The sequence below is a fragment of the Salmo trutta genome, chromosome 15 (assembly GCF_901001165.1).
Source record: "Salmo trutta chromosome 15, fSalTru1.1, whole genome shotgun sequence".
In the NCBI taxonomy this organism is placed as follows: domain Eukaryota; kingdom Metazoa; phylum Chordata; class Actinopteri; order Salmoniformes; family Salmonidae; genus Salmo; species Salmo trutta.
The window spans coordinates 41052147-41073486 of NC_042971.1; the positions used below are offsets into that span (position 1 = coordinate 41052147).

The 21340-nt window shown below is 41.8% G+C and overlaps 1 protein-coding gene and 1 non-coding gene across 3 annotated transcripts in view; one reads left to right on the forward strand and one right to left on the reverse strand.

Moving 5' to 3' along the window:
* Positions 1 to 21340, reverse strand: part of tenm1 (teneurin transmembrane protein 1) — a 230956-nt gene that overhangs the window by 83492 nt on the left and 126124 nt on the right. For both annotated transcript variants that reach the window (XM_029691557.1, XM_029691556.1), the window contains exons 8-13: positions 18268 to 18481; positions 17447 to 17548; positions 13655 to 13849; positions 6683 to 6883; positions 2886 to 3071; positions 1381 to 1407 (exon numbers count right to left, since the gene is read on the reverse strand). In XM_029691557.1, the coding sequence (XP_029547417.1) occupies positions 1381 to 1407; positions 2886 to 3071; positions 6683 to 6883; positions 13655 to 13849; positions 17447 to 17548; positions 18268 to 18481 (925 nt within the window). The remainder of the gene's footprint in view (positions 1 to 1380; positions 1408 to 2885; positions 3072 to 6682; positions 6884 to 13654; positions 13850 to 17446; positions 17549 to 18267; positions 18482 to 21340) is intronic.
* LOC115149705 (U7 small nuclear RNA) lies at positions 14790 to 14842 on the forward strand. Its single transcript, XR_003866957.1, has one exon. It is a non-coding gene; the product is annotated as a U7 small nuclear RNA (small nuclear RNA).

The following is a 21340-nucleotide window of genomic DNA, read 5'->3' on the forward strand; positions in this document are numbered from 1 at the left end:
AATTATTTTACAACATTCCCTATCTTGAATGCTACAGCGTAGTTGTAGTTTATTTAACAATTGTTTATTTTATTGCTTTTCCTCTTTCTTTTAAATTATTATTTCAATCCCTACTATGGCTAGCAATATACAGTTTATCGACTACGAGAGCTACATGTTGCCCTTTTAATCTATTCTCCTTGAAGATTGGGTACAGAACTTTGTGCCGAGTTGTTAGAAGGTAAGGGGTTAATTTATGTAGAAGATCATAGGAAATCCCAGGACATAGTGTCTATAATACTGTAATAAGCTCACATAGTTGCTACCACAAATTCCACACAGTTGTCATTGACTAGTTGGATATTCATTTCCCACTGAGCAAACAATTTCTGTTTTTACAGCATTCATATCAGTTCATTTTTATCCGTTTTTTGCTCTGGCAGACTTTTTTTTTGTCAATAAAACTCATGAATGCAACTGTTTATGTCAAATTGTCCTGAAAAGAAAATGGTAAAACTCTTCTTGTGAGGCTAAATATAAGGGCTGGACATGGAGATAAATAAAAGTCAGATAAATGAAAATATAATTTTTGCTGGTGTCTCGGGACTACTAGGGTTAAAGATCAAGCCCCCAAAACATGTTAACCTCTCACTATTACCAGTAACAAGGGAGGTTAGCATTTTTTGGGGGTATGATATTTATGCCTCTAACTTTCTCACTCATCATTATCCACGATTCATTCTTGAATATCCGTAATCATAATAGCATCCACATTAAATAAGTGTTCAGAAACATATTATATTCTTATTTACAATAAAAGTGACTCTAAAATGGAACCACACATTATTTACCATTCATTTCTATTGGCACCACATAATCCAAAACACAACCAAAACTGCAAATGCATGAAAGAAGTGTGTAGTCACAAGCTTGATGTAGTCATGGCGTGCTAGGAATACGGGACCAAATACTAAATGTTTTAGTAAATTTATACACTATAAGTGAATTTGTCTTAATACTTATGACATCATTAAATGGGGGGACTACATACATAAAGTGCTTTCATTTCTAAACGGTAAAATAGATATTCTCAAAATACCCTCAAATAAAAGGTTACATTCTGTACATTTGACCTCAAACACAAAATTCTGGAGTATAGAGCCAAATTAAAAGTTTTAACTTCACTGTCCAAATAAATACATAGGGGAGTGTATTTTGTTATATTCTATCTTACATAAATTGAATATAGTGAATGTTCTGCCATTGCTTTGGGCATCGTACTTTCTCCTTAGAATTAATTAACATCTCAATAAATGTGCTTTGGTGGTACTGCAGGAATACCTTTTAAAACCCCTGCTGCTATGAAACAATTCAATCCTAAAGAATGAGAGTGCATCTTACCTTTAACAACGAGATCCAGGTAATACGCTATATACCACATGAAGATAAAAGGAAGAAAGAAAAAAGTGTTTGAGATTAGATTACTGAGCCTCAAAGATATATGCTAGCACCAGGGCACATGAAGAGATAATTACAGCCTATTAATGTGCCAGGAGCTAAGCTTTATAGTTTGATTCACACATCCACAGAGACACAAAGCCCATCTCCAATTCCCCATCTCTAAAGGCAAGAAGAAGGATTTCAAAGGAGTGTTTTCTTGCATTTCTGAAGTTTTCTGGTTCTTTTACAAAATGTGCTTTTCAGTCACTTGGCAAAACCCAATTCCATTAGTCTCAGATGACAAACTGCAGTGTTCTATCAAGGTGTATCCACATTAATTGAGTGTGTTCGAACTTGGTGAGCAAATTATTCAGTTGCAAGAGAAAGAAAAATGCCTCCACTCTAGGGAGGAGGGCATGGCTGATGGAAAATATGCCTGGCGGCAACCAACAGTTCCGTTGTGACTCTGAGTTTTCATTCTCAAATAACGGCAATGAAGTGGATAAATTGTATAACTGACAGGCAGGCCACTGACATCATTGAACCCCAGCCAGTGGCTCTAAGACACATGGTAACATGTTACCCTCCCTCTGAAGGTTTGGTACCTGTGTTTCATCTGTTCTCTTCTAGCAGACTGAGTGAAGGACCAGGCAAGAAGGACTCATGGGTTCCATCTGACAACTGCACGTCTATATTATACAGCAGACGGATGATTGGCTGGGAATGGTCTGCTAAACTGCTACAGTATTTAACATGTGTGGTGATATGCACGCACATGGATTACATATTCGTTGATTTGTATCTGCAAAAATCAGTGGTTCACACATCTTTCATTAGTACAAAAAAAAACATTAGTAAAGCGTGGCCCAGATTAAGACGTTACGACCTCGGGACTATAACATTCTCTCTGACATTTTTGTCAAACATTTGTTAGTCACATATAATTGATCTTTAGATGGTTCTTCATATGTCTGCGAAGCTAGATATTTTTTTAAAGTACATTTTGGATGAAGAAAATTAAAAACTAGAAAGTTCTATCTGCATAAACTCATTTGAACTTGGCGCTATAAGGCTCTATCTGCAATCCAATCACAAGACAGAACAAATACAGACGGAATGTCAATCTGGACTCAGACATAAAGTTCTATCTGCGATGGCACCCCCTAAAAAAAACAGATTTACAAATGTCTCAGGATTTTGATATTCTGCACTTTAGGTACCGTTACAGTGAGGACCTTAATGGGTCATGCAAGAAGAATTCACTACAAAACTTTTCGGAGATTTTGATTCTCAATATCTCAGAACTATGCTTTACATATAGAACCTTATAGTCCCAAGGCCACAACATGTTAAAACCTAGGTACAGTAAACCAGCCCCTATGCCTCTAAACAGAACACTAGCTACTAGAGTCACGTATTAACCTCCTGTGGTAGTGTTAGTCCGGGGGGGCGGGGGCGAGACTCACCAATGCTGCAGTGTTCTCCCTCCCAGCCGGGGTGGCAATCACACTGTCCGTTCTTACACTGGCCATGTTCCTGGCAGCGGGGGTGGCAGGCCTGCAGGTCACAGCCTGGCCCCTCCCAGCCCTCCTCACACTGGCACTTCCCTCCCACACACACACTGTGGGCACTGCAGGGCACCAGACACACCTCTGCACACGGACAGAGAGAGAGACCGGCAGGGGTCTTACTGCACTTGGCAACAGACAGTACACCTCTACATTGGCCAGATGGATATGTCAAAGGTCAGCTGCATCATTGCTCCCAAAATACACGTGATCATTTCCTATTAATTAATTCAGGATCCTAGACTCATTTCTGCACTCATCTTGTCTTGCTAGTTCATCTAATATAACTAAAAAAGGAATATTTTAAAAAGGAATATAATGAAAACCCATTACCATTTTTATTCTAATGGTATCTCTACTCTACATACTCATGATTTGAAACTTTAATTTTGAATAGGAATTGGAAAATGTTTGTTATAATACAGAACAGGCAATACTTTCTATGTAGAGTGCTGCAGGTGCAGTTATAATACATTCAATGCTTAAAGATTTAGAGGTTTAATGGTATTCAATGAATAATTTCAGCAGAATATGGAGAGTACTGTCCATCCTATCAGCAAGTAGCCAATCAGCAGGGAGAAGAAAGAGCTGCTGGCGCAGAAAGGCCACTTATCCCCACACATGGAAAAGGCATTCCCATTTAAATATACATCATATTTAATCATGCCATAACAACTCAATTTGCATTTTATTAATCTCGATTTTTCTACCATTAAGCATATGACATTTAATCCATTTCGTCTATGCATCTGCTTGCAATAGAATTCAACATGTTTGCCATCTAAAACGATTTAATAATAACGGTTGAATGTTGGCATTATCTTCAATGCCTTTATATTTCTGTTTTAAAAACCAAATACGGCACATTGATAGATATAATTCACTGTCTTACAGTGAGGTTACAGTATGTCTACTCCATGGTAATGAAATTGTCAGTGCAGTCACACACAGTCAACATTACAAGTAATTCTACATACACTTGAGTGAACATAAAATCAATTTTCACTTTTGGATAGAAAACCTGAACTTTGCTTTGGAAGGCTGGAAAAAAGTGTGGGTTGAGTGAATGCACAATTCTTTCATGGTTACGGAAACCGAGGCACCACAATGCTCCAATATTCAATTCATTGGAAAGTGAAATAGCCTCCACATGAGCTCTTTTCCCCTTTGGCCATCCCTGAAAACACAATTGATAGGAAAAATAATGAAGAATGAGGGATTACTTTGCCTTTTGAGGAATGTCTTAATATGCAGCCCACCTCTCAGGTTTTTCACCCAACTTTAATAAAGGCTTGGCATGTAGCACTACTTGACTCAAGGAAGAGAACCATTAATAATATGAAGATGAGCAAAAATGTATATGACAGGCAGCCTATATTCTAAAGGATGGATGCTTCCATAATACTGTTGGCACGGTTTCCATCCCTCTCCATAAGCGAGGACACCAGCAGTAGGGTGTGTGTTAGTGTGTTGTTGTGTTGTGTGGCAGCTATAGCAGCAGGCAGCTAATCTGTAAACCTGGCCCTGGGCTCCTGAAGAATCTGATCTCCTTTGTGATCTGGTTGCTACATGAGATCTACATCTGTATCACTGGCTGAACAAAACAAAAACAACAACTTTCAGACAAAGATGACAAACTATACAGACGAATATCCAGCATCATCTCCCTTACGGGAAAAAAACGCATGTTTTCATGTGATCACGTGATCTTATGTGAAAGGAATGTGATAACATGAAACTACATATGTGAAAACATGTGATCACGTGAAGTATTCCAAAAACGTGAAATCATGTGATTTTCTTCGAGGCTCACAGCTTCTCTGAGATGTTCCTACAACCAGTGTCAACGCTGTTTGTTATCAGTAAGAACCATAGTCATTGGTGGCAAACCTCATTATCAATGTCCTCTGACTCAAACAAATGAATTAAACATTTCAGTAAGAGGCAGCTGTTTGCCACGAATTCAACAAGAGACAGACTGAAATTAAATGCATATGCATTTTCTACTTTTTCAAGTGTCGCAGTGTACTAACAAGTGAGTGCAGTGAAGATAACTTTAATTTGTTCTGTATAAACAGCCAGAAAGGTGACCTAAATTCAAATACGAAAAGCTGATGAACAGATAACACCAACAGTATGCTAAAAATAACAGATTAAAATTGTACAAATGAGCATATCTCGGGATGAATCCTAACCATGGCATTATTGTTCCCTGGAGGAGGCATATTAAAAAAGGAAGAATTTATAAACTAGCATTAGAATGCATCAATTTCATGACTCCCACCAAAAGATATGCAAGTATTGATAAAGAAACAAGAAGTGGCTTAGATGGCAGCCATGGTGCGTAGTCCAATTTACACACAGCATGTCAGAGAAATGATTGCAAAGTTGTCTGATAGACTGCTGGGTGTGTGAAGTTCTGCTTCTGCTAGGAGCTGGCAGATTACAAGCAGAAAAACACATTGGCCAGGGTCTGTGTTACTCAGTCAAAGGTAAGACCAAAAGTTAGCGTCATGTACAGAAAACGTAATCTAAATCACAGCCAGACAGAAACCAACAGTAGCGGCTTGACTACATTTAAACCTTTTATGGGAGGTTAAGGATGTGATTAATCTCCAAAGGCTCCCCTCTAAGAGTCTGGGAATGGACTTTCCAACTCCGTTCACAAGTCACTACAGCCCCTTCTAAGGATGTGAATTGTTTATGTGCGGTAAGAGTCTGAAAGCACTGTATTCAAGTGTGTGTATCTGTATTTAGGAATAATCACACAGTATATCGATAGAGACATTTCTATATATTCATCCCTATATATGGCTCTGCATGTACGTAAGTTGTGTGTACACTACTGTTCATAAGTTTGGGCTCACTTAGAAATGTCCTTGTTTTTGAAAGAAAAGCACATTGTTTGTCCATTAAAATAACATCAAATTGATCAGAAATACAGTGTAGACATTGTTAATGTTGTAAATTACTATTGTAGCTGGAAACTAATGATTTTTAATGGAATATCTACATAGGCATACAGAGGCCCATTATCAACAACCATCACTCCTGTGTTTCATCACTCCTGTCCTCTTGCTCAGTTGTCTCCTCTTTCTATTCCGGTTAGAGGCAGTTTGCGCTGTTCTGTGAAGGGAGTAGTAAACAGCGTTGTACGAGATCTTCAGTTTCTTGGCAATGTTTCGTATGGAATAGCCTTCATTTCTCAGAACAAGACTAGACTGACGAGTTTCAGAAGAAAGTTATTTGTTTCTGGCCATTTTGAGCCTGTAATCGAACCCACAAATGCTGATGCTCCAGATATTCAACTAGTCTGAAGAAGGCCAGTTTTATTGCCTCTATAATCAGGACAACAGTTTACAGCTGTGCTAACATAATTGCAAAAGGGTTTTATAATGATCAATTAGCCTTTTAAAATGATAAACTTGGATTAGCTAAGACAAACTGCCATTGGAACACAGGAATGATGGTTGCTGATAATGGGCCTCAGTACGCCTGTGTAGATATTCCATTAAAAATCTGCCGTTTCCAGCTACAATAGTCTTTTACAACATAAACAATGTTTACACTGTATTTCTGATCAATTTGATGTTATTTTAATGGACAAAAAAATTGCTTTTCTTTCAAAAACAAGGACATTTCTAAGTGACCATAAACTTTTGAACGGTAGTGTACATAGTGGTTCTTGTACTCACCGGTGGAGCAGTCGGAGCCTGTCCAGCTGGAATCACAGGTACAGGTGCCAGAATCTGGCAGGTAGTTCCCATGGCCTGAACACTGCTCCTGGCACGCTGGCAGGGGACTCTCACAGTCTGGGCCTCCCCACCCTGGTGAACACAGGCACTCCCCCTTCACACAAACACCATGGCCAGAACACTGAGGTTCCAGGCAGTCCACTAGCCATGCATAAAAAGGGAGGTGAGAGAGAGAGGGGGTGGATGGAGGGAGTGTGAAAAAGAGAGCAGGAGAGAGTAGCGAGAGAGAAAGAGTAAATATTTCACATCCCTCACTGAACATCTGTATATTGTTTGAATCATTTTTTCTTCTGGATTTCCTTTCTTCTATGAGTAGGTACTGACACAAAACATCCCCATCACACCTTTCCTCTATTGGTAGTTGATGACACAAAACATCCCCATCACACCTTTCCTCTATTGGTAGTTGATGACACAAAACATCCCCATCAAACCTTTCCTCTATGGGTAGGTTCTGACACAAAACATCCCCTTCACACCTTTCCTCTATGGGCAGGAAGGTACTCACACACAGCATACCCATCACACCTTTCCTTTATTGGTAGGTACTGACACAAAACATACCCGTCACACCTTTCCTCTATGGGTAGGTTCTGACACAAAACATCCCCTTCACACCTTTCCTCTATGGGTAGGAAGGTACTCACACACAGCATACCCATCACACCTTTCCTTTATTGGTAGGTACTGACACAAAACATCCCAGTCACACTTTCCTCTACAGGCAGGTTCTCAAAACAAAACATCTCCATCACACCTTTCCTCTATGGGTAGGTAGGGTAGGTTCTGACACAAAACATCACCCTCACACCTTTCCTCTATGGGTAGGAACTGACACAAAACATCCCCATCACAGCTTTACTCTATGGGTAGGTACTGACACAAAACATCCCCATCACACCTTTCCTCTATGGGTAGGTACTGACACAAAACATCCCTGTCACACCTTTCCTCTATGGGTAGGTAGGGTAGGTCCTGACACAAAACATCCCCATCACACCTTTACTCTATGGGTAGGTACTGACACAAAACATCCCCATCACACCTTTCCTCTATGGGTAGGTACTGACACAAAACATCCCTGTCACACCTTTCCTCTATGGGTAGGTAGGGTAGGTCCTGACACAAAAAATCCCCATCACACCTTTCCTCTATGGGTAGGAACTGACACAAAACATCCCCATCACACCTATCCTCTATAGGTAGGTACTGACAGAAAACATCTCCGTCACACCGTTCCTCTATGGCTAGGTAGGAACACAAAACATCTCCATCACACCTTTCCTCTATGGCAATGTAGGAACACAAAACATTTCCATCACACCTTTCCTCTATGAGTAGATTGGGAAGGCTCTAACACAAAGCATCCCCGTCACACCTTCTTCTAAGGGTAGGTTCTGACACAGAAAATCCCTGTCACACCTTTCCTTTACGGGTAGGTGATGACACAAAACATCCACATCACACCTTTCCTCATTGGTAGGTACTGACACAAAACATCCCAGTCACACCTTTCCTCCATGGGAAGGTGATGACACAAAACATCCCCGTCAAACCTTTACTCTATGGGTAGGTGCTGACACAAAACATCCCAGTCACACCTTTCCTCTATGGCTAGGTAGGAACACAAAACATCTCCATCACAACTTTCCTGTATGGGTAGATTGGGTAGGTTCTAACACAAAGCATCCCCATCACACCTTTCCTTTATTGGTAGGTACTGACACAAAACTTCCCTGTCACACCTTTCCTCCATGGGTAGGTTGAGACACAAAACCCCTCACACCTTCCCTATATGGGTAGATGGGGACACAAAACATCCCCATCAGACCTTTCCTCATTGGTAGGTACTGACACAAAACATCCCTGTCACAACTTTCCTCTATGGGTACGTAGGAACACAAAACATCTCCGTCACACATTTCCTCTATGGGTAGGTTCTGACAAAAAACATCCTATCACACCATTCCTCTATGGGAAGGTACTGACACAAAACATCCCAGTCACACATTTCCTCTATGGGTAGGTTCTGACAAAAAACATCCTATCACACCATTCCTCTATGGGAAGGTACTGACACAAAACATCCCAGTCACACCTTTACTCTATGGGTAGGTTCTCAAAACAAAACATCACTGTCACACCTTTCCTCTATGGGCAGGAAAGGTAGTAGTGACACAAAACATCCCCCTCACACCTTTCCTCTATGGGTAGGTCCTGACACAAAACATCCCGTCACACCTTTCCTCCAAGGGTAGGTACTGACACAAAACATCCCCATCACACCTTTCCTCTATGGGTAGGTACTGACAGAAAACATCTCCGTCACACCTTTCCTCTATGGGTAGATTGGGTAGGTTCTAACACAAAGTATCCCCGTCACACCTTCCTCTATAGGTAGTTGGTGACACAAAACATCCCCATCACACCTTTCCTCTATAGGTAGGTACTGACACAAAACTTCCCTGTCACACCTTTCCTCCATGGGTAGGTTGAGACACAAAACCCCTCACACCTTCCCTATATGGGTAGATGGGGACACAAAACATCCCCATCAGACCTTTCCTCATTGGTAGGTACTGACACAAAACATCCCTGTCACACCTTTCCTTGACGGGTAGGTAGGGACACAAAAGATCCCAATCACACCTTTCCTCTATGGGTAGGTGCTGACACAAAACATCCCAATCACACCTTTCCTCTATGGGTAGGAAGGTACTGACACAAAGCATACCCATCACACCTTTCCTCATTCGTAGGTACTGACACAAAATTTCCCAGTCACACCTTTCCTCCATGGGAAGGTGATCACACAAAACATCCCAGTTACACCTTTCCTCTATGAGTAGGTACTGACACAAAACATCACAGTCACATCTTTCCTCTATGAGTAGACACTGAAACAAAACATTCCTCTCACACCTTTCCATCTAGGGGTAGGTTCTGACACAAAACATCCCAGTCACACCTTTCCTGTATGGGTAGGTGCTGACAAAAAACATCCCAGTCACAGCTTTCCTCTATGGCGAGGTTCTCAAAACAAAACATCCCAGTCACACCTTTCCTCTATGGGCAGGACGGAACAAAAAAACATCCCTATCACGCCTTTCCTCTATGGCTAGGTGCTTACACAAAAGATCCCCATGAAAACTTTACTCTATGGGTAGGTTCTGACACAAAACATCCCCGTCAAACCTTTCCTCTATGGGTACGTAGGAACACAAAACATTTCCATCACACCTTTCCTCTATGGGTAGATTGGGTAGGTTCTAACACAAAGCATCCCCGTCACACCTTTCCTCTATGGGTAGTTGGTGACACAAAACATCCCCATCACACCTTTCCTCTACAGGTAGGTACTGACACAAAAAATCCCCGATCAAACCTTTCCTCTATGGGTAGGCTTTGACACAAAACATCCCCGTTAAACCTTTCCTCTATGGGTAGGTGCTGACACAAAACATCCTAGTCACACCATTCCTGTATGGGTAGGTGCTGACAAAAAACATCCCAGTCATGCCTTACCTCTATGAGTAGGTACTGACACAAAACACCCCATCACACCATTCCTCTATGGGAAGGTACTGACACAAAACATCGCAGTCACACCTTTCCTCTATGGGTAGGTTCTCAAAACAAAACATCCCAGTCACACCTTTCCTCTATGGGTAGGTTCTCAAAACAAAACATCACTGTCACACCTTTTCTCTATGGGCAGGTAAGGTAGTAGTGACACAAAACATCCCCCTCACACCTTTTCTCTATGGGTAGGTACTGACAGAAATCATCTCCGTCACACCTTTCCTCCATGGGTAGCACTGACACAAAACATCCCCCTCACACCTTTTCTCTATGGGTAGGTACTGACAGAAATCATCTCCGTCACACCTTTCCTCCATGGGTAGCACTGACACAAAACATCTCCGTCACACCTTTCCTCTTTGGGTAGGTAGGGTAGGTCATGACTCAAAAAATCCCCATCACACCTTTCCTCTATGGCTAGGTAGGAACACAAAACATCTCCATGACACCTTTCCTCTATGGGTAGTTGGTGACACAAAACATACCCATCACACCTTTCCTCTACAGGTAGGTTCTGACACAAAACATCCCTGTCACACCTTTCCTTTACGGGTAGGTAGGGACACAAAACATCACAATCACACCTTTCCTCTATGGGTAGGTGCTGACACAAAACATCCTCATCACACCTTTCCTCTATGTGTAGGAAGGTACTGACACAAAGCATACCCATCACACCTTTCCTCTATGGGTAGGTACTGACACAAAACATCCCAGTCACACATTTCCTCTATGGGTAGGTGCTGACACAAAACATCCCCTTCACACCTTTCCTCTATGGGTAGGTGCTGACACAAAACATCCCCGTCATACATTTCCTCAATGGGTAGGTACTGACACAAAACATCCTAGTCCCACCTTTCCTCTATTGGTAGGTACTGACAGAAATCATCTCCGTCACACCTTTCCTCTATTGGGTAGGTTCTAACACAAAACATCACAGTCACACCTTTCCTCTATGGGTAGGTACTAACACAAAACATCCCAGTCACACCTTTCCTCTATGGGTAGGTAGGGCAGGTCATGACTCAAAAAATCCCCATCACACCTTTCCTCTATGGGTAGGTGCTGACACAAAACATCCCAGTCACACCTTTCCTCTATGGGTAGGTAGGGCAAGTCATTACTAAAAAAATCCCCGTCACACCTTTCCTCTATGGGTAGTTGGTGACACAAAACATCCCCATCACACCTTTCCTCTATTGGTAGGTTCTGACACAAAACATCTCCATCACACCTTTCCTCTATGGGTAGGTTCTGACACAAAACATACCTGTCACACCTTTCCACTATGGGTAGGTAAGGTAGTAGTGATACAAAACATCCCTATCACACCTTTCCTCTACGGGTAGGTCCTGACACAAAACACCCCATCACACCATTCCTCTATGGGAAGGTACTGACAGAAAACATCCCAGTCACACCTTTCCTCTATGGGTAGGTTCTCAAAACAAAACATCCCTGTCACACCTTTCCTCTATGGGTAGGTAAGGTAGTAGTGACACAAAACATCCCCGTCACACCTTCCCTCTTTGGGTAGCTTCTGACATAAAACATCCCCGTCATACCTTTCCTCTATGGGTAGATACTGACACAAAACATCCCTGTCACACATTTCCTCTATGGTTAGGTAGGGTAGGTCGTGACTCAAAATATCTCCGTCCCACCTTTCCTATATAGGTAGGTTGGGTAGGTACTAACACAAAGCATCCCCATCACACCTTCCTCTATGGGTAGGTCCTGACACAAAATATCTCCATCACACCTTTCCTCTATGGGTAGGTCCTGACACAAAACATCTCCATCACACCTTTCTTCTATGGGTAGGTTCTGACACAAAACATACCCGTCACACCTTTCCTCTATGGGTAGGCAGGGACACAAATCATCTCCATCACACCTTTCCTCAATGGGTAGGTTCTGACACAAAACATACCCGTCACACCTTTCCTCTATGGGTAGGTCCTGACACAAAACATCTCCATCACACCTTTCCTCTATGGGTAGGTCCTGACACAAAACATCTCCATCACACCTTTCTTCTATGGGTAGGTTCTGACACAAAACATACCCATCACACCTTTCCTCTATGGGTAGGCAGGGACACAAATCATCTCCATCACACCTTTCCTCAATGGGTAGGTTCTGACACAAAACATCCCGTCATACCTTTTCTCTATGGGTAGGTACTACATACTGAAGAAGGCTGCAAATCCGAAACCTCTGTCTGCTATCCCTAATGCAGTGAAAATAATAAAAATAATAAAAAATGAAGTAAGCTTTATGCGACATCTTTTTCAGTGCAGACCCATCACACATTTTGTTTGTCTAGGTACTGACACAGAACATCCCCATCACACCTTTCCTCTATGGGTAGGTACTGACACAAAACACCCCATCACATCTAGCTGATTTAACACATTGTCTGTGTACTTCTGTGGTGTGTATTCTAACAGTGTCACTGCAACCTTGCGAGAACAGCGTGTCCAAGCAGTGAATGGTTTATTACTGAGAACCCATCGCACCGTGAGCAAAACATGTCCATCGACAAAAAATAACATTGAAACCGCTGCAGCTTTCACACATGATTCTCATAAAGAATGAACAACAAACAGCTTCAATCCATGTCTGGAGCTAATTGATCACATTTAGTCGTGATACACTTCCGAACAACCCCACCCCCCCAACTAATGCACACTACAAAAAAGAAAAAAGAAAAATCTATGCAGTGTTAACCACAGTAATTACCACAATGCTTGCAGGCTAGATCCTAGTCACAGGCTCATTGACTCAAGGTTATTCTCTAGCACGGATATCTCAGACAAAGCCAATAATTACCACTGGGTACAACTACCTTAGGACAATCAATTGATTTGGCTGCTTCATGTATAAGCATTCCTCATGACGTGCGTGAAAAGCAGGGAGCGGCTGTGGGTGTGTGTGGGTGTGTGTGTGTAGAGGATAATCTATTGGATCAATCTGTTTTGCACACAAAAACTCTCCCCATAATTAAAATGATGTGAGAGGAGGATACTGGATGTATTGTTGCTGTGGTTAAATAGTAATCAGACAATCTATCAGACAGTTTGGTGTGTGTCTGCGTACAAAACCCAACAACAAATAGAATACTGGTTTGGTTAGTGGCTAAGAGCCCTGAACTAACATCGAGTAGCTTTTAAACTGATGTGGCATGCTTCTGTTGTTGCACTCTTGGATAAGGGATGCACCAAACCAAACCCCCTTGGCTAGGCTAAATGCAGCTGTATCCTATGTCTATCCCTATTCCTGTGTAAATAGTGATAATGATTATTATTAGAATAGGGCCCTTGCCTTGTTCACAGTTGTTGCCCTTATAGGCAGGGCTGCACATGCAGATGCCGTTGACACATGTGCCGTGGTTGGAGCAGGTGGGATCGATGCACTGGTCCTCCTGGATGTCACACTCTGGGCCCTTCCAGCCCGGGTGACACTGGCAGTAACCTTTCTCATAATCTCCATTGCCACTGCACAGGACAGGACAGGAGTCTGGAAGAAAAAAGACAGTACAGCAGCCATTTAGAAATACTGTGGTGGAAAGAAAATACTTTGGTTTGTTATCATTCAAAACCTTAACTAAAAACTGGTTGTTATCCAAGATGTGAATTGTGAAGCTGTTTGTGTCATTCCAGCCCTAGAAGGTACTAGTCAGCTCTCACCCTGAGACCCCAGTGGCGATCTCCCCATGAGCCATATACCAGTTTTAAACAGGTTTCACCCATCACCAATATCTCCCTAATAAGCATGCAGCTGAAGTCACTTAATCCTCTCCCCTGATGGTAGTGCTTTAAGTACTCTCCCCTCCGCTGGGCGCAGGCCACGCACCCCTACTCAAACCCTCTTCCTGTGAAATCCACCTAATCTTTCAAGCATTTCAATTTTTCTTAAGTGGCACCTGAGTTAAACTCCAGTAGCTGCGGCATGGCGCTGCAGCACCGGTATCTCCCTCCAACACCCCCCTCTATTCCCCAAGGCCCCTCTGTACACCAACCACATGAAAACATAATACAGTTTACTATAGAATACTACAGTACTTACTATAGAATTCTGTAGTATACTGTATTATTCTGTAGAATACTATACTACACAATGTATGATCCCTCGATCATGTGCAGTACTTACTATATAATGTTGTACAGTATTATACTGTAGAATACTATAGTAAATACTACTGTATTATCCCACCAAAAAACACTTCAGTAAACACTACAGTAATGTCCGCAAAAAACACTATAGTATATACTACAATATTTAATTTGCATTTACCCTGCCCATTCCCCTCCCCATATCCTAATTTGTGCCACCCATAAGTGAGAAATCTACATGCTAAGTATAGACCATATATTGTGTTCCCTTCAGGTTATAGAAAAGAGAAGAATCTCTGAACTATCTGTTCAGAACCCAGTCCTACCTACCTACAGGTTATGGAAAATGTGCTCTTTTATTATTTCTCCAGTAGGTTTCCTCAAGAAGAAAGCCTCCACTTCCATGTTAAAGATAATACAAATTCTACTTAATGTTTGACAAAATACCACAGTATATTACAGTCTGCAAAACCACTACAGTAAATACTACAGTATACTACAATTTGTAAAAACACTTAATTGCTATAGTATAGATTTTATTTTACTGCAGTATTTATACTATTGTTAACTGTAAATACCACAGTATACTACAGTAAATATTCCAGAATTCACTGTAGTACTGTAGGATTTAAGTCCACAAAAACACTACAATGAATACTATTGTGAAGTCTGCAAAAACACTACAGTGAATAATGTAGTATTTATACCATAGTATACTATAGTATTTTTCCATGTGGGAACTCATCGCCTTACCATGAAAATGGATATTTACAAAATGAGGAAGAACGGAGCCTCAGAGTCTCAGAGGCTGCATCATGGAGACTCATGGTAAACATCAGAGCAGAATGTACAGTGCTGTATAGATTCAATAGAGATCTTTGTTCACATGCCAAAAGGATCGGCGTTCCGTCAACGGGACAGTTGTAAATCATGCAGCGCTTTATATCAAGATCGCAGATTTTAGAGTAACAACAAATGTCGGTACATAGAAGTGTCTTATATTGGCTGAAAACATAAATTCTTGTTAATATAACTGCACTGTCCAATTTACAGTAGCTTTTACTGCGATAAAATGCTATGCTATTGTTTAATGAGAGCTCCTAACAACAAAACACTTTCTTCAACGCGACAGGTTTGATAAATTCCCCTCTGAAGGTGAAATGTGTACTTACATTCTGAAATCTTGCTCTGATTTATCATCCAAAGGGTCCCAGAGATAACATGAAGTGTCGTTTGCTTATAAAAATATTTTTTTTCATATCCTAAAAAGGTCCATATAACACGCACGATCAATTTTGTATTTCCACTCGTTCAATTTGCAAAGAAAGGAATCTGTGAAAATCTCACCCTAAACGTTGTTTGAAAGAGTCAAATCACATTCGTATGTATTCCTCAGAGATCCTAGAAGGTAACAAGACTTAACTATTTAATTAGGGGTGTAGTATATCCTATAGGACACCATACTTGGTCAGAGAGCGACGCCTTCATGGCACACCGATGATGCGGGCGGCCATCACTTGAAGAACTGTATCTTTGTCAAATAAGCACCAATCGGGGTCAAACAAAGCTAGCTTGATAGCCAATGAGCTGGGCTTTACGGGAGTATCCGGAAACCCCATCTCGGTCGCAAAATGTAGGCGCTAACCTTTTGCGACAGCATGCCTTTTCCTTTTGGACACAACGTATAAGAATATTCAGTTATGAAGTTATGAAAACTGGTTGTTGAACTTATAATATGGCTACTAACACTTGGAAAGCTAAATCATTGTCTAAGTATACAGATTTGACGATAGTCTTGCAGATGGAATATAAATGGAATATGAATGCGAATGTCTCATTCACGATTTGCCCAAATGTACTTGGGGACTTGACACTAAAAGTATTGTTAAGTTATCCATCAGAAACTTTGCACATACCCTGCTGCCATCTTGGGGACACTATCGGAATTAGTGTTGGCTATAACTATGACCTTTCTCATGCATTTCAAAGATGGTGGTAGAAAACGACCGGTTGTTTTTGTCTTTGTATTTTCTTCTACATTCAATTCACATTTCCACAAACTTCAAAGTGTTTCCTTTCAAATGGTACCAAGAATATCCATATCCTTTCTTCAGGGCCTGAGCTACAGGCAGTTAGATTTGGGTATGTCATTTAGGTGAAATCCTTTTTTTTTTAAAGGTGCTATCCCTAAGAAGTTTTAACCCTTTGGTGTGTAGCCTAAACACTACTCACATCACTAACATGCTGCATTCCTATGCTATATTCCTAGTCTACAAGTATAGGCACTCAGTCATAGTGAACCGTTTTCCAGAATGTCTTTGAAACCTGCAGAGCTACGTGAAAGAACATTGCTCCATTCTCCCATTATCCCCTTCTCTCTTCTGCCAGGATCTCTCATCCCTCCAGTCTGTCAGTCTGTTTATGGACAGTTGCAGTGTGGAAGCTGCCTTTCAGATCCTGGCCTGTCCATTAGTCTCCATAATATGTCCCAGTTCCACACTGGGAACAGTAATAGACACATTATGCTCGCTACAGTGGCTCCCTGACCTCAGATCTAGGCAGAGACAGATTAAGGCATTCGTCCAGAGCGGGTTGGCCTGGGCAGAGAGAGACCTCACTGACCACAAAGTGGATCTGAAAGCCCCACTGCCGCTTGCTATCCTCATTTAATGCAAAGATTGTAAATAGTCCTCAAAGACAATCAAAATACTCCCATTCAGAGTGACTTTTGGCATTGATAATATTGGTAGTATCCATTACGAAGCACCAGGTTTAATCAAAAAGTAGCCATTGTTATTTGACTATTTAGACTTTACTCTGCAGAATAATTTGATACTGGTAGATTTACAGAATAAAAAAAATATATGATGGTCTATCTGACCAAAAACTCAATTTCAACCCAATATTATGTGAGCTTTCATTATGCACAAAAATTTAATTTAAATTTGTATGAATTCATTGGAAGATCCCACATATCTCAGAGGTGCCTAACTTAATATACCTTTTGAGCAGTCTGGTCCCAGGAAACCGCTGAAGCAGTGGCAGTGACCTGCTACACATTCCCCGTTCCCCTTACAGTTGGTGGAGCAGCCGTCCATGGTTTCTACAGACAGAGAAAGTGGTAAACAACACAACCATCCATGGGCTAGATAGAAACACCTAGGAGAAAAATGGTGCCAAACTCAGGGTATAATGAACACTTTTACTTTGTGCATCCATTGAGACATATAATAATCTAACATGTTGCATTGGTTACAATAAGGTAACAGATATATGAGCATGAAGATAAAGGAAACTGACATGTACAGAACTACACTGCAGAACCATTCTTGCACTGCCTTTCAGACAACAATACGTTTTAAAAGACAGAGCAAAAGCATTTCCAGGAGAGGCTGGAAAGAGAGAGCATTAGAAGAAATACATTGGCTCATCTCTCAGCAGAGGCTTACAGATGGGTGACAAAAGGTCAGTCAATTAGGGATGACAGACTTTGCAGCACCTTGCAACGAGCAACAGAACTCAACCGTTTTGATGTTAAAATGGCAGCCTGTTTCACACAATTCTTTTGGTGCAGAGAAAAAACTTAACAAAACATGTTTTTTTGTCTATTTGCAGCTATTGTTTAAATGTTATAATTGCTTTGCTTTTTGAGTGCTTTTGTAACCACAGACTACATCCTGGAAATAATGTCACATGTACTGTATTTTTCTTATAAGACTTCATTACTGCTCACAAATATGATTGCATGGTGCATCAATTTTCTTTAGTAACTGACACTGTGGAGCACCTATTCTACTTTTTACACCAAGAGGAGCCAATTACCGATGGCAGTGCTGAGAACAAGCACTTGTTCCATTTTCTTTCCATCGTTGTAGAAAGCCAGGTACCAGGTTCCAGCGTCCATGTACTCTATGAAGCCCATTTCCTGGAGGGAGGCCAGGATCAGGTTCCTGGGAGAGGCGTTGGAATCCTCCGCCACCGTCAGAACCTCCTGTCTGATCAGCTGTTTCCCGTCCAGGAGCTTGACAAAGTCAAACTACAGGAGAAAAAGAAAACATCCGATTAAAAATGAGGCAGAGGTTTGGAAGTCAAAAGCTGGGACATCACAAGCTCCTGGTTGGGTGAACTGACATGCCCTGACTGACAGGGTGTATCAGGGTTCCTCCAACATCACAGCACGGATATCTATCTCTGGGAACAGGCCAAAACATGAAATCATCATGCGCTGTATCATATCCTGTCATCCATCTTAAAATAACTTGAACTTAACCATATGCAAAGCTCCCGAGCCACCTTTTGACTTTGCCCTTGATGAGCTTAATAAGGAGACAGGCCCCCATGCTGCATTGCTGGATTACCAGATGAGTAGGATATGACAGTAGCCCTGGGCGGGACGCAGTGCCTTAGCTGCACCAGTGTCACTCATGTTTGTGTGTGCTCTTGGAGATAAGCCGAGACCAGGGCTGGTATTACGCTGCTGTCGGCTGGTGACTGCATGCAGCAAAGCCTCTCCATCTGCCGGGCTCAGAGGGACGTCTGTCTTCACCCCTCCACCCGTCCTAAATAATAAACCCAGAGCTGGGTGAGGCCAGGTCCCTAACTCCAATGACATGCCCCCAGGCCTCAGAATAATTCTATGACTCAGGTTCTTCTTATGAGAAACAAATGCTCCCCTACGGAACAACAGCAAAACGATGTTTGTAATTCAGTAGAACCACTGGGGCACAGTAGCCATTGGGCCCCTGCATTTCAAATCATCAGCGATGCAAAGCAGCAGAGGAGGGATCCCAGCCCCTCCATAATTCACTTTCAGCCGGGGATCAGCACATGATGTCACACTGAAGCGGAAATGGCCACTGTCTTCTCCGTACAATCCCCTCGGCGCCAATAGTGACAAAATCTCATTGGAAGAAAAAAAAAGTCTGAACTGTGCGTGCCGCCCAGGGGACTGACTCAGATTAATGACTAAAACATCCTATTAGGATTCATCATGCGGAAGCCTGCTGGGTTTACTGGGGCCGGTGAAACAGCTTTGTGACAGATGAGTCACTTGTGTGCAGGTCTCACCGTGACCCTGAGTGCTCAGCCCTGTGACCTGCTGGGTATTCTATCAGCAGATGTAATGAGGGCCGGTCCGGGGGAACATATGCGTGACTGCATGCAGGGGCCAAAAACTGAACTGGGATCAACCGAATCTGCCGACCTGGCTGACAGAGACATCTAATGATGGTGTGGGATTAGTCAGCCCCACTCAGACAGGACTTGAATATGGTCCAACATACAGTTAGCAGGCTATATGCCAAGTGTGATTACTATAATGATTATGAGCATCCTTACGGAACAAAAAGGATGTCTATGTTTAAAAGGAACCTTTCAATAAGCATTAATTCCTTGTTTGTCTGTATCCGTGCACCTACATATGCAAATTAGTATGCAAAAGAGGCAGAAATAAGGAGACTTTAATTGAGTTGACAGGTCTTAATTTCTTGAATGATTTGAACTGTTAATCTTAGATCATATCTATGCTAAGAAGCAGTGATTAGGGAGTTCAGGCATTTTACTGACATCACATTACTTCCCCTAGATATTTCCTTAACTGCATTCATTCCATAACAATAAACAACATACATTGCAACTCATTATGCATTTGACAAAAGTACTGGTAAGAAGCCAACAGAAATGTAGCTAATTCACTGATTGGTGAAGTGATCAAACTTAACATAAAGGCACCACACCTGCTTGATCCAATTTTTTATTGTGGGTTTCAATGTAGGTGAAGAGTGAAGGATCACAGACAGATTGAGGAGGAAAGGAAGTTGTGCATACGGGCTGGGGTACACTCATTAGCATGGGGGGTTGTGTGGATCTGTGCATGTGTGGATCTGTGCATATACCCAGGTGTGCTTATAGTTACTTACCGTTGAAGTCGGAAGTTTACATACACTTAGGTTGGAGACATTAAAACTCGTTTTTCAACCACTCCACAAATTTCTTGTTAACAAACTATAGTTTTGGCAAGTCGGTTAGGACATCTACTTTGTGCATGACACAAGTAATTTTTTCAACAATTGTTTACAGACAGATTATTTCACTTATAATTCAGTGTATCACAATTCCAGTGGGTCAAACGTTTACATACACTAAATTGACTGTGCCTTTAAACAACTTGGAAAATTCCAGAAAATGATGTCCTGGCTTTAGAAGCTTCTGATAGGCTAATTGACATAATTTGAGTCAATTGGAGATGTACCTGTGGATGTATTTCAAGGCCTACCTTCAAACTCAGTGCCTCTTTGCTTGACATCATGGGAAAATCAAAAGAAATCAGCCAAGACCTCAGAAAAAAGATTATAGCCCTCCACATGTCTGGTTCATCCTTGGGAGCAATTTCCAAACGCCTGAAGGTACCACGTTCATCTGTACAAACAATAGTACGCAAATATAAACACCATGGGACCACGCAGCCGTCACACTGCTCAGGAAGGAGACGCGTTCTGTCTCCTAGAGATGAACGTACTTTGGTGTGAAAAGTGCAAATCAATCCCAGAACAACAGCAAAGGACCTTGTGAAGATGCTGGAGGAAACAGCTACAAAAGTATCTATATCCACAGTAAAGCGAGTCCTATATCGACATAACCTGAAAGGCCGCTCAGCAAGGAAGAAGCCACTGCTCCAAAAACGCCATAAAAAAGCCAGACTACGGTTTGCAACTGCACATGGGGACAAAGGGGATGAAAGAAAAATAAAACTGTTTGGTCATAATGACCATTGTTATGTTTGGAGGAAAAAGGGGGAGGCTTGCAAGCAAAAGAACACCATCCCAACTGTGAAGCACGGGGGTGGCAGCATCATGTTGTGGGGGTGCTTTGCTGCAGGAGGGACTGGTGCACTTCA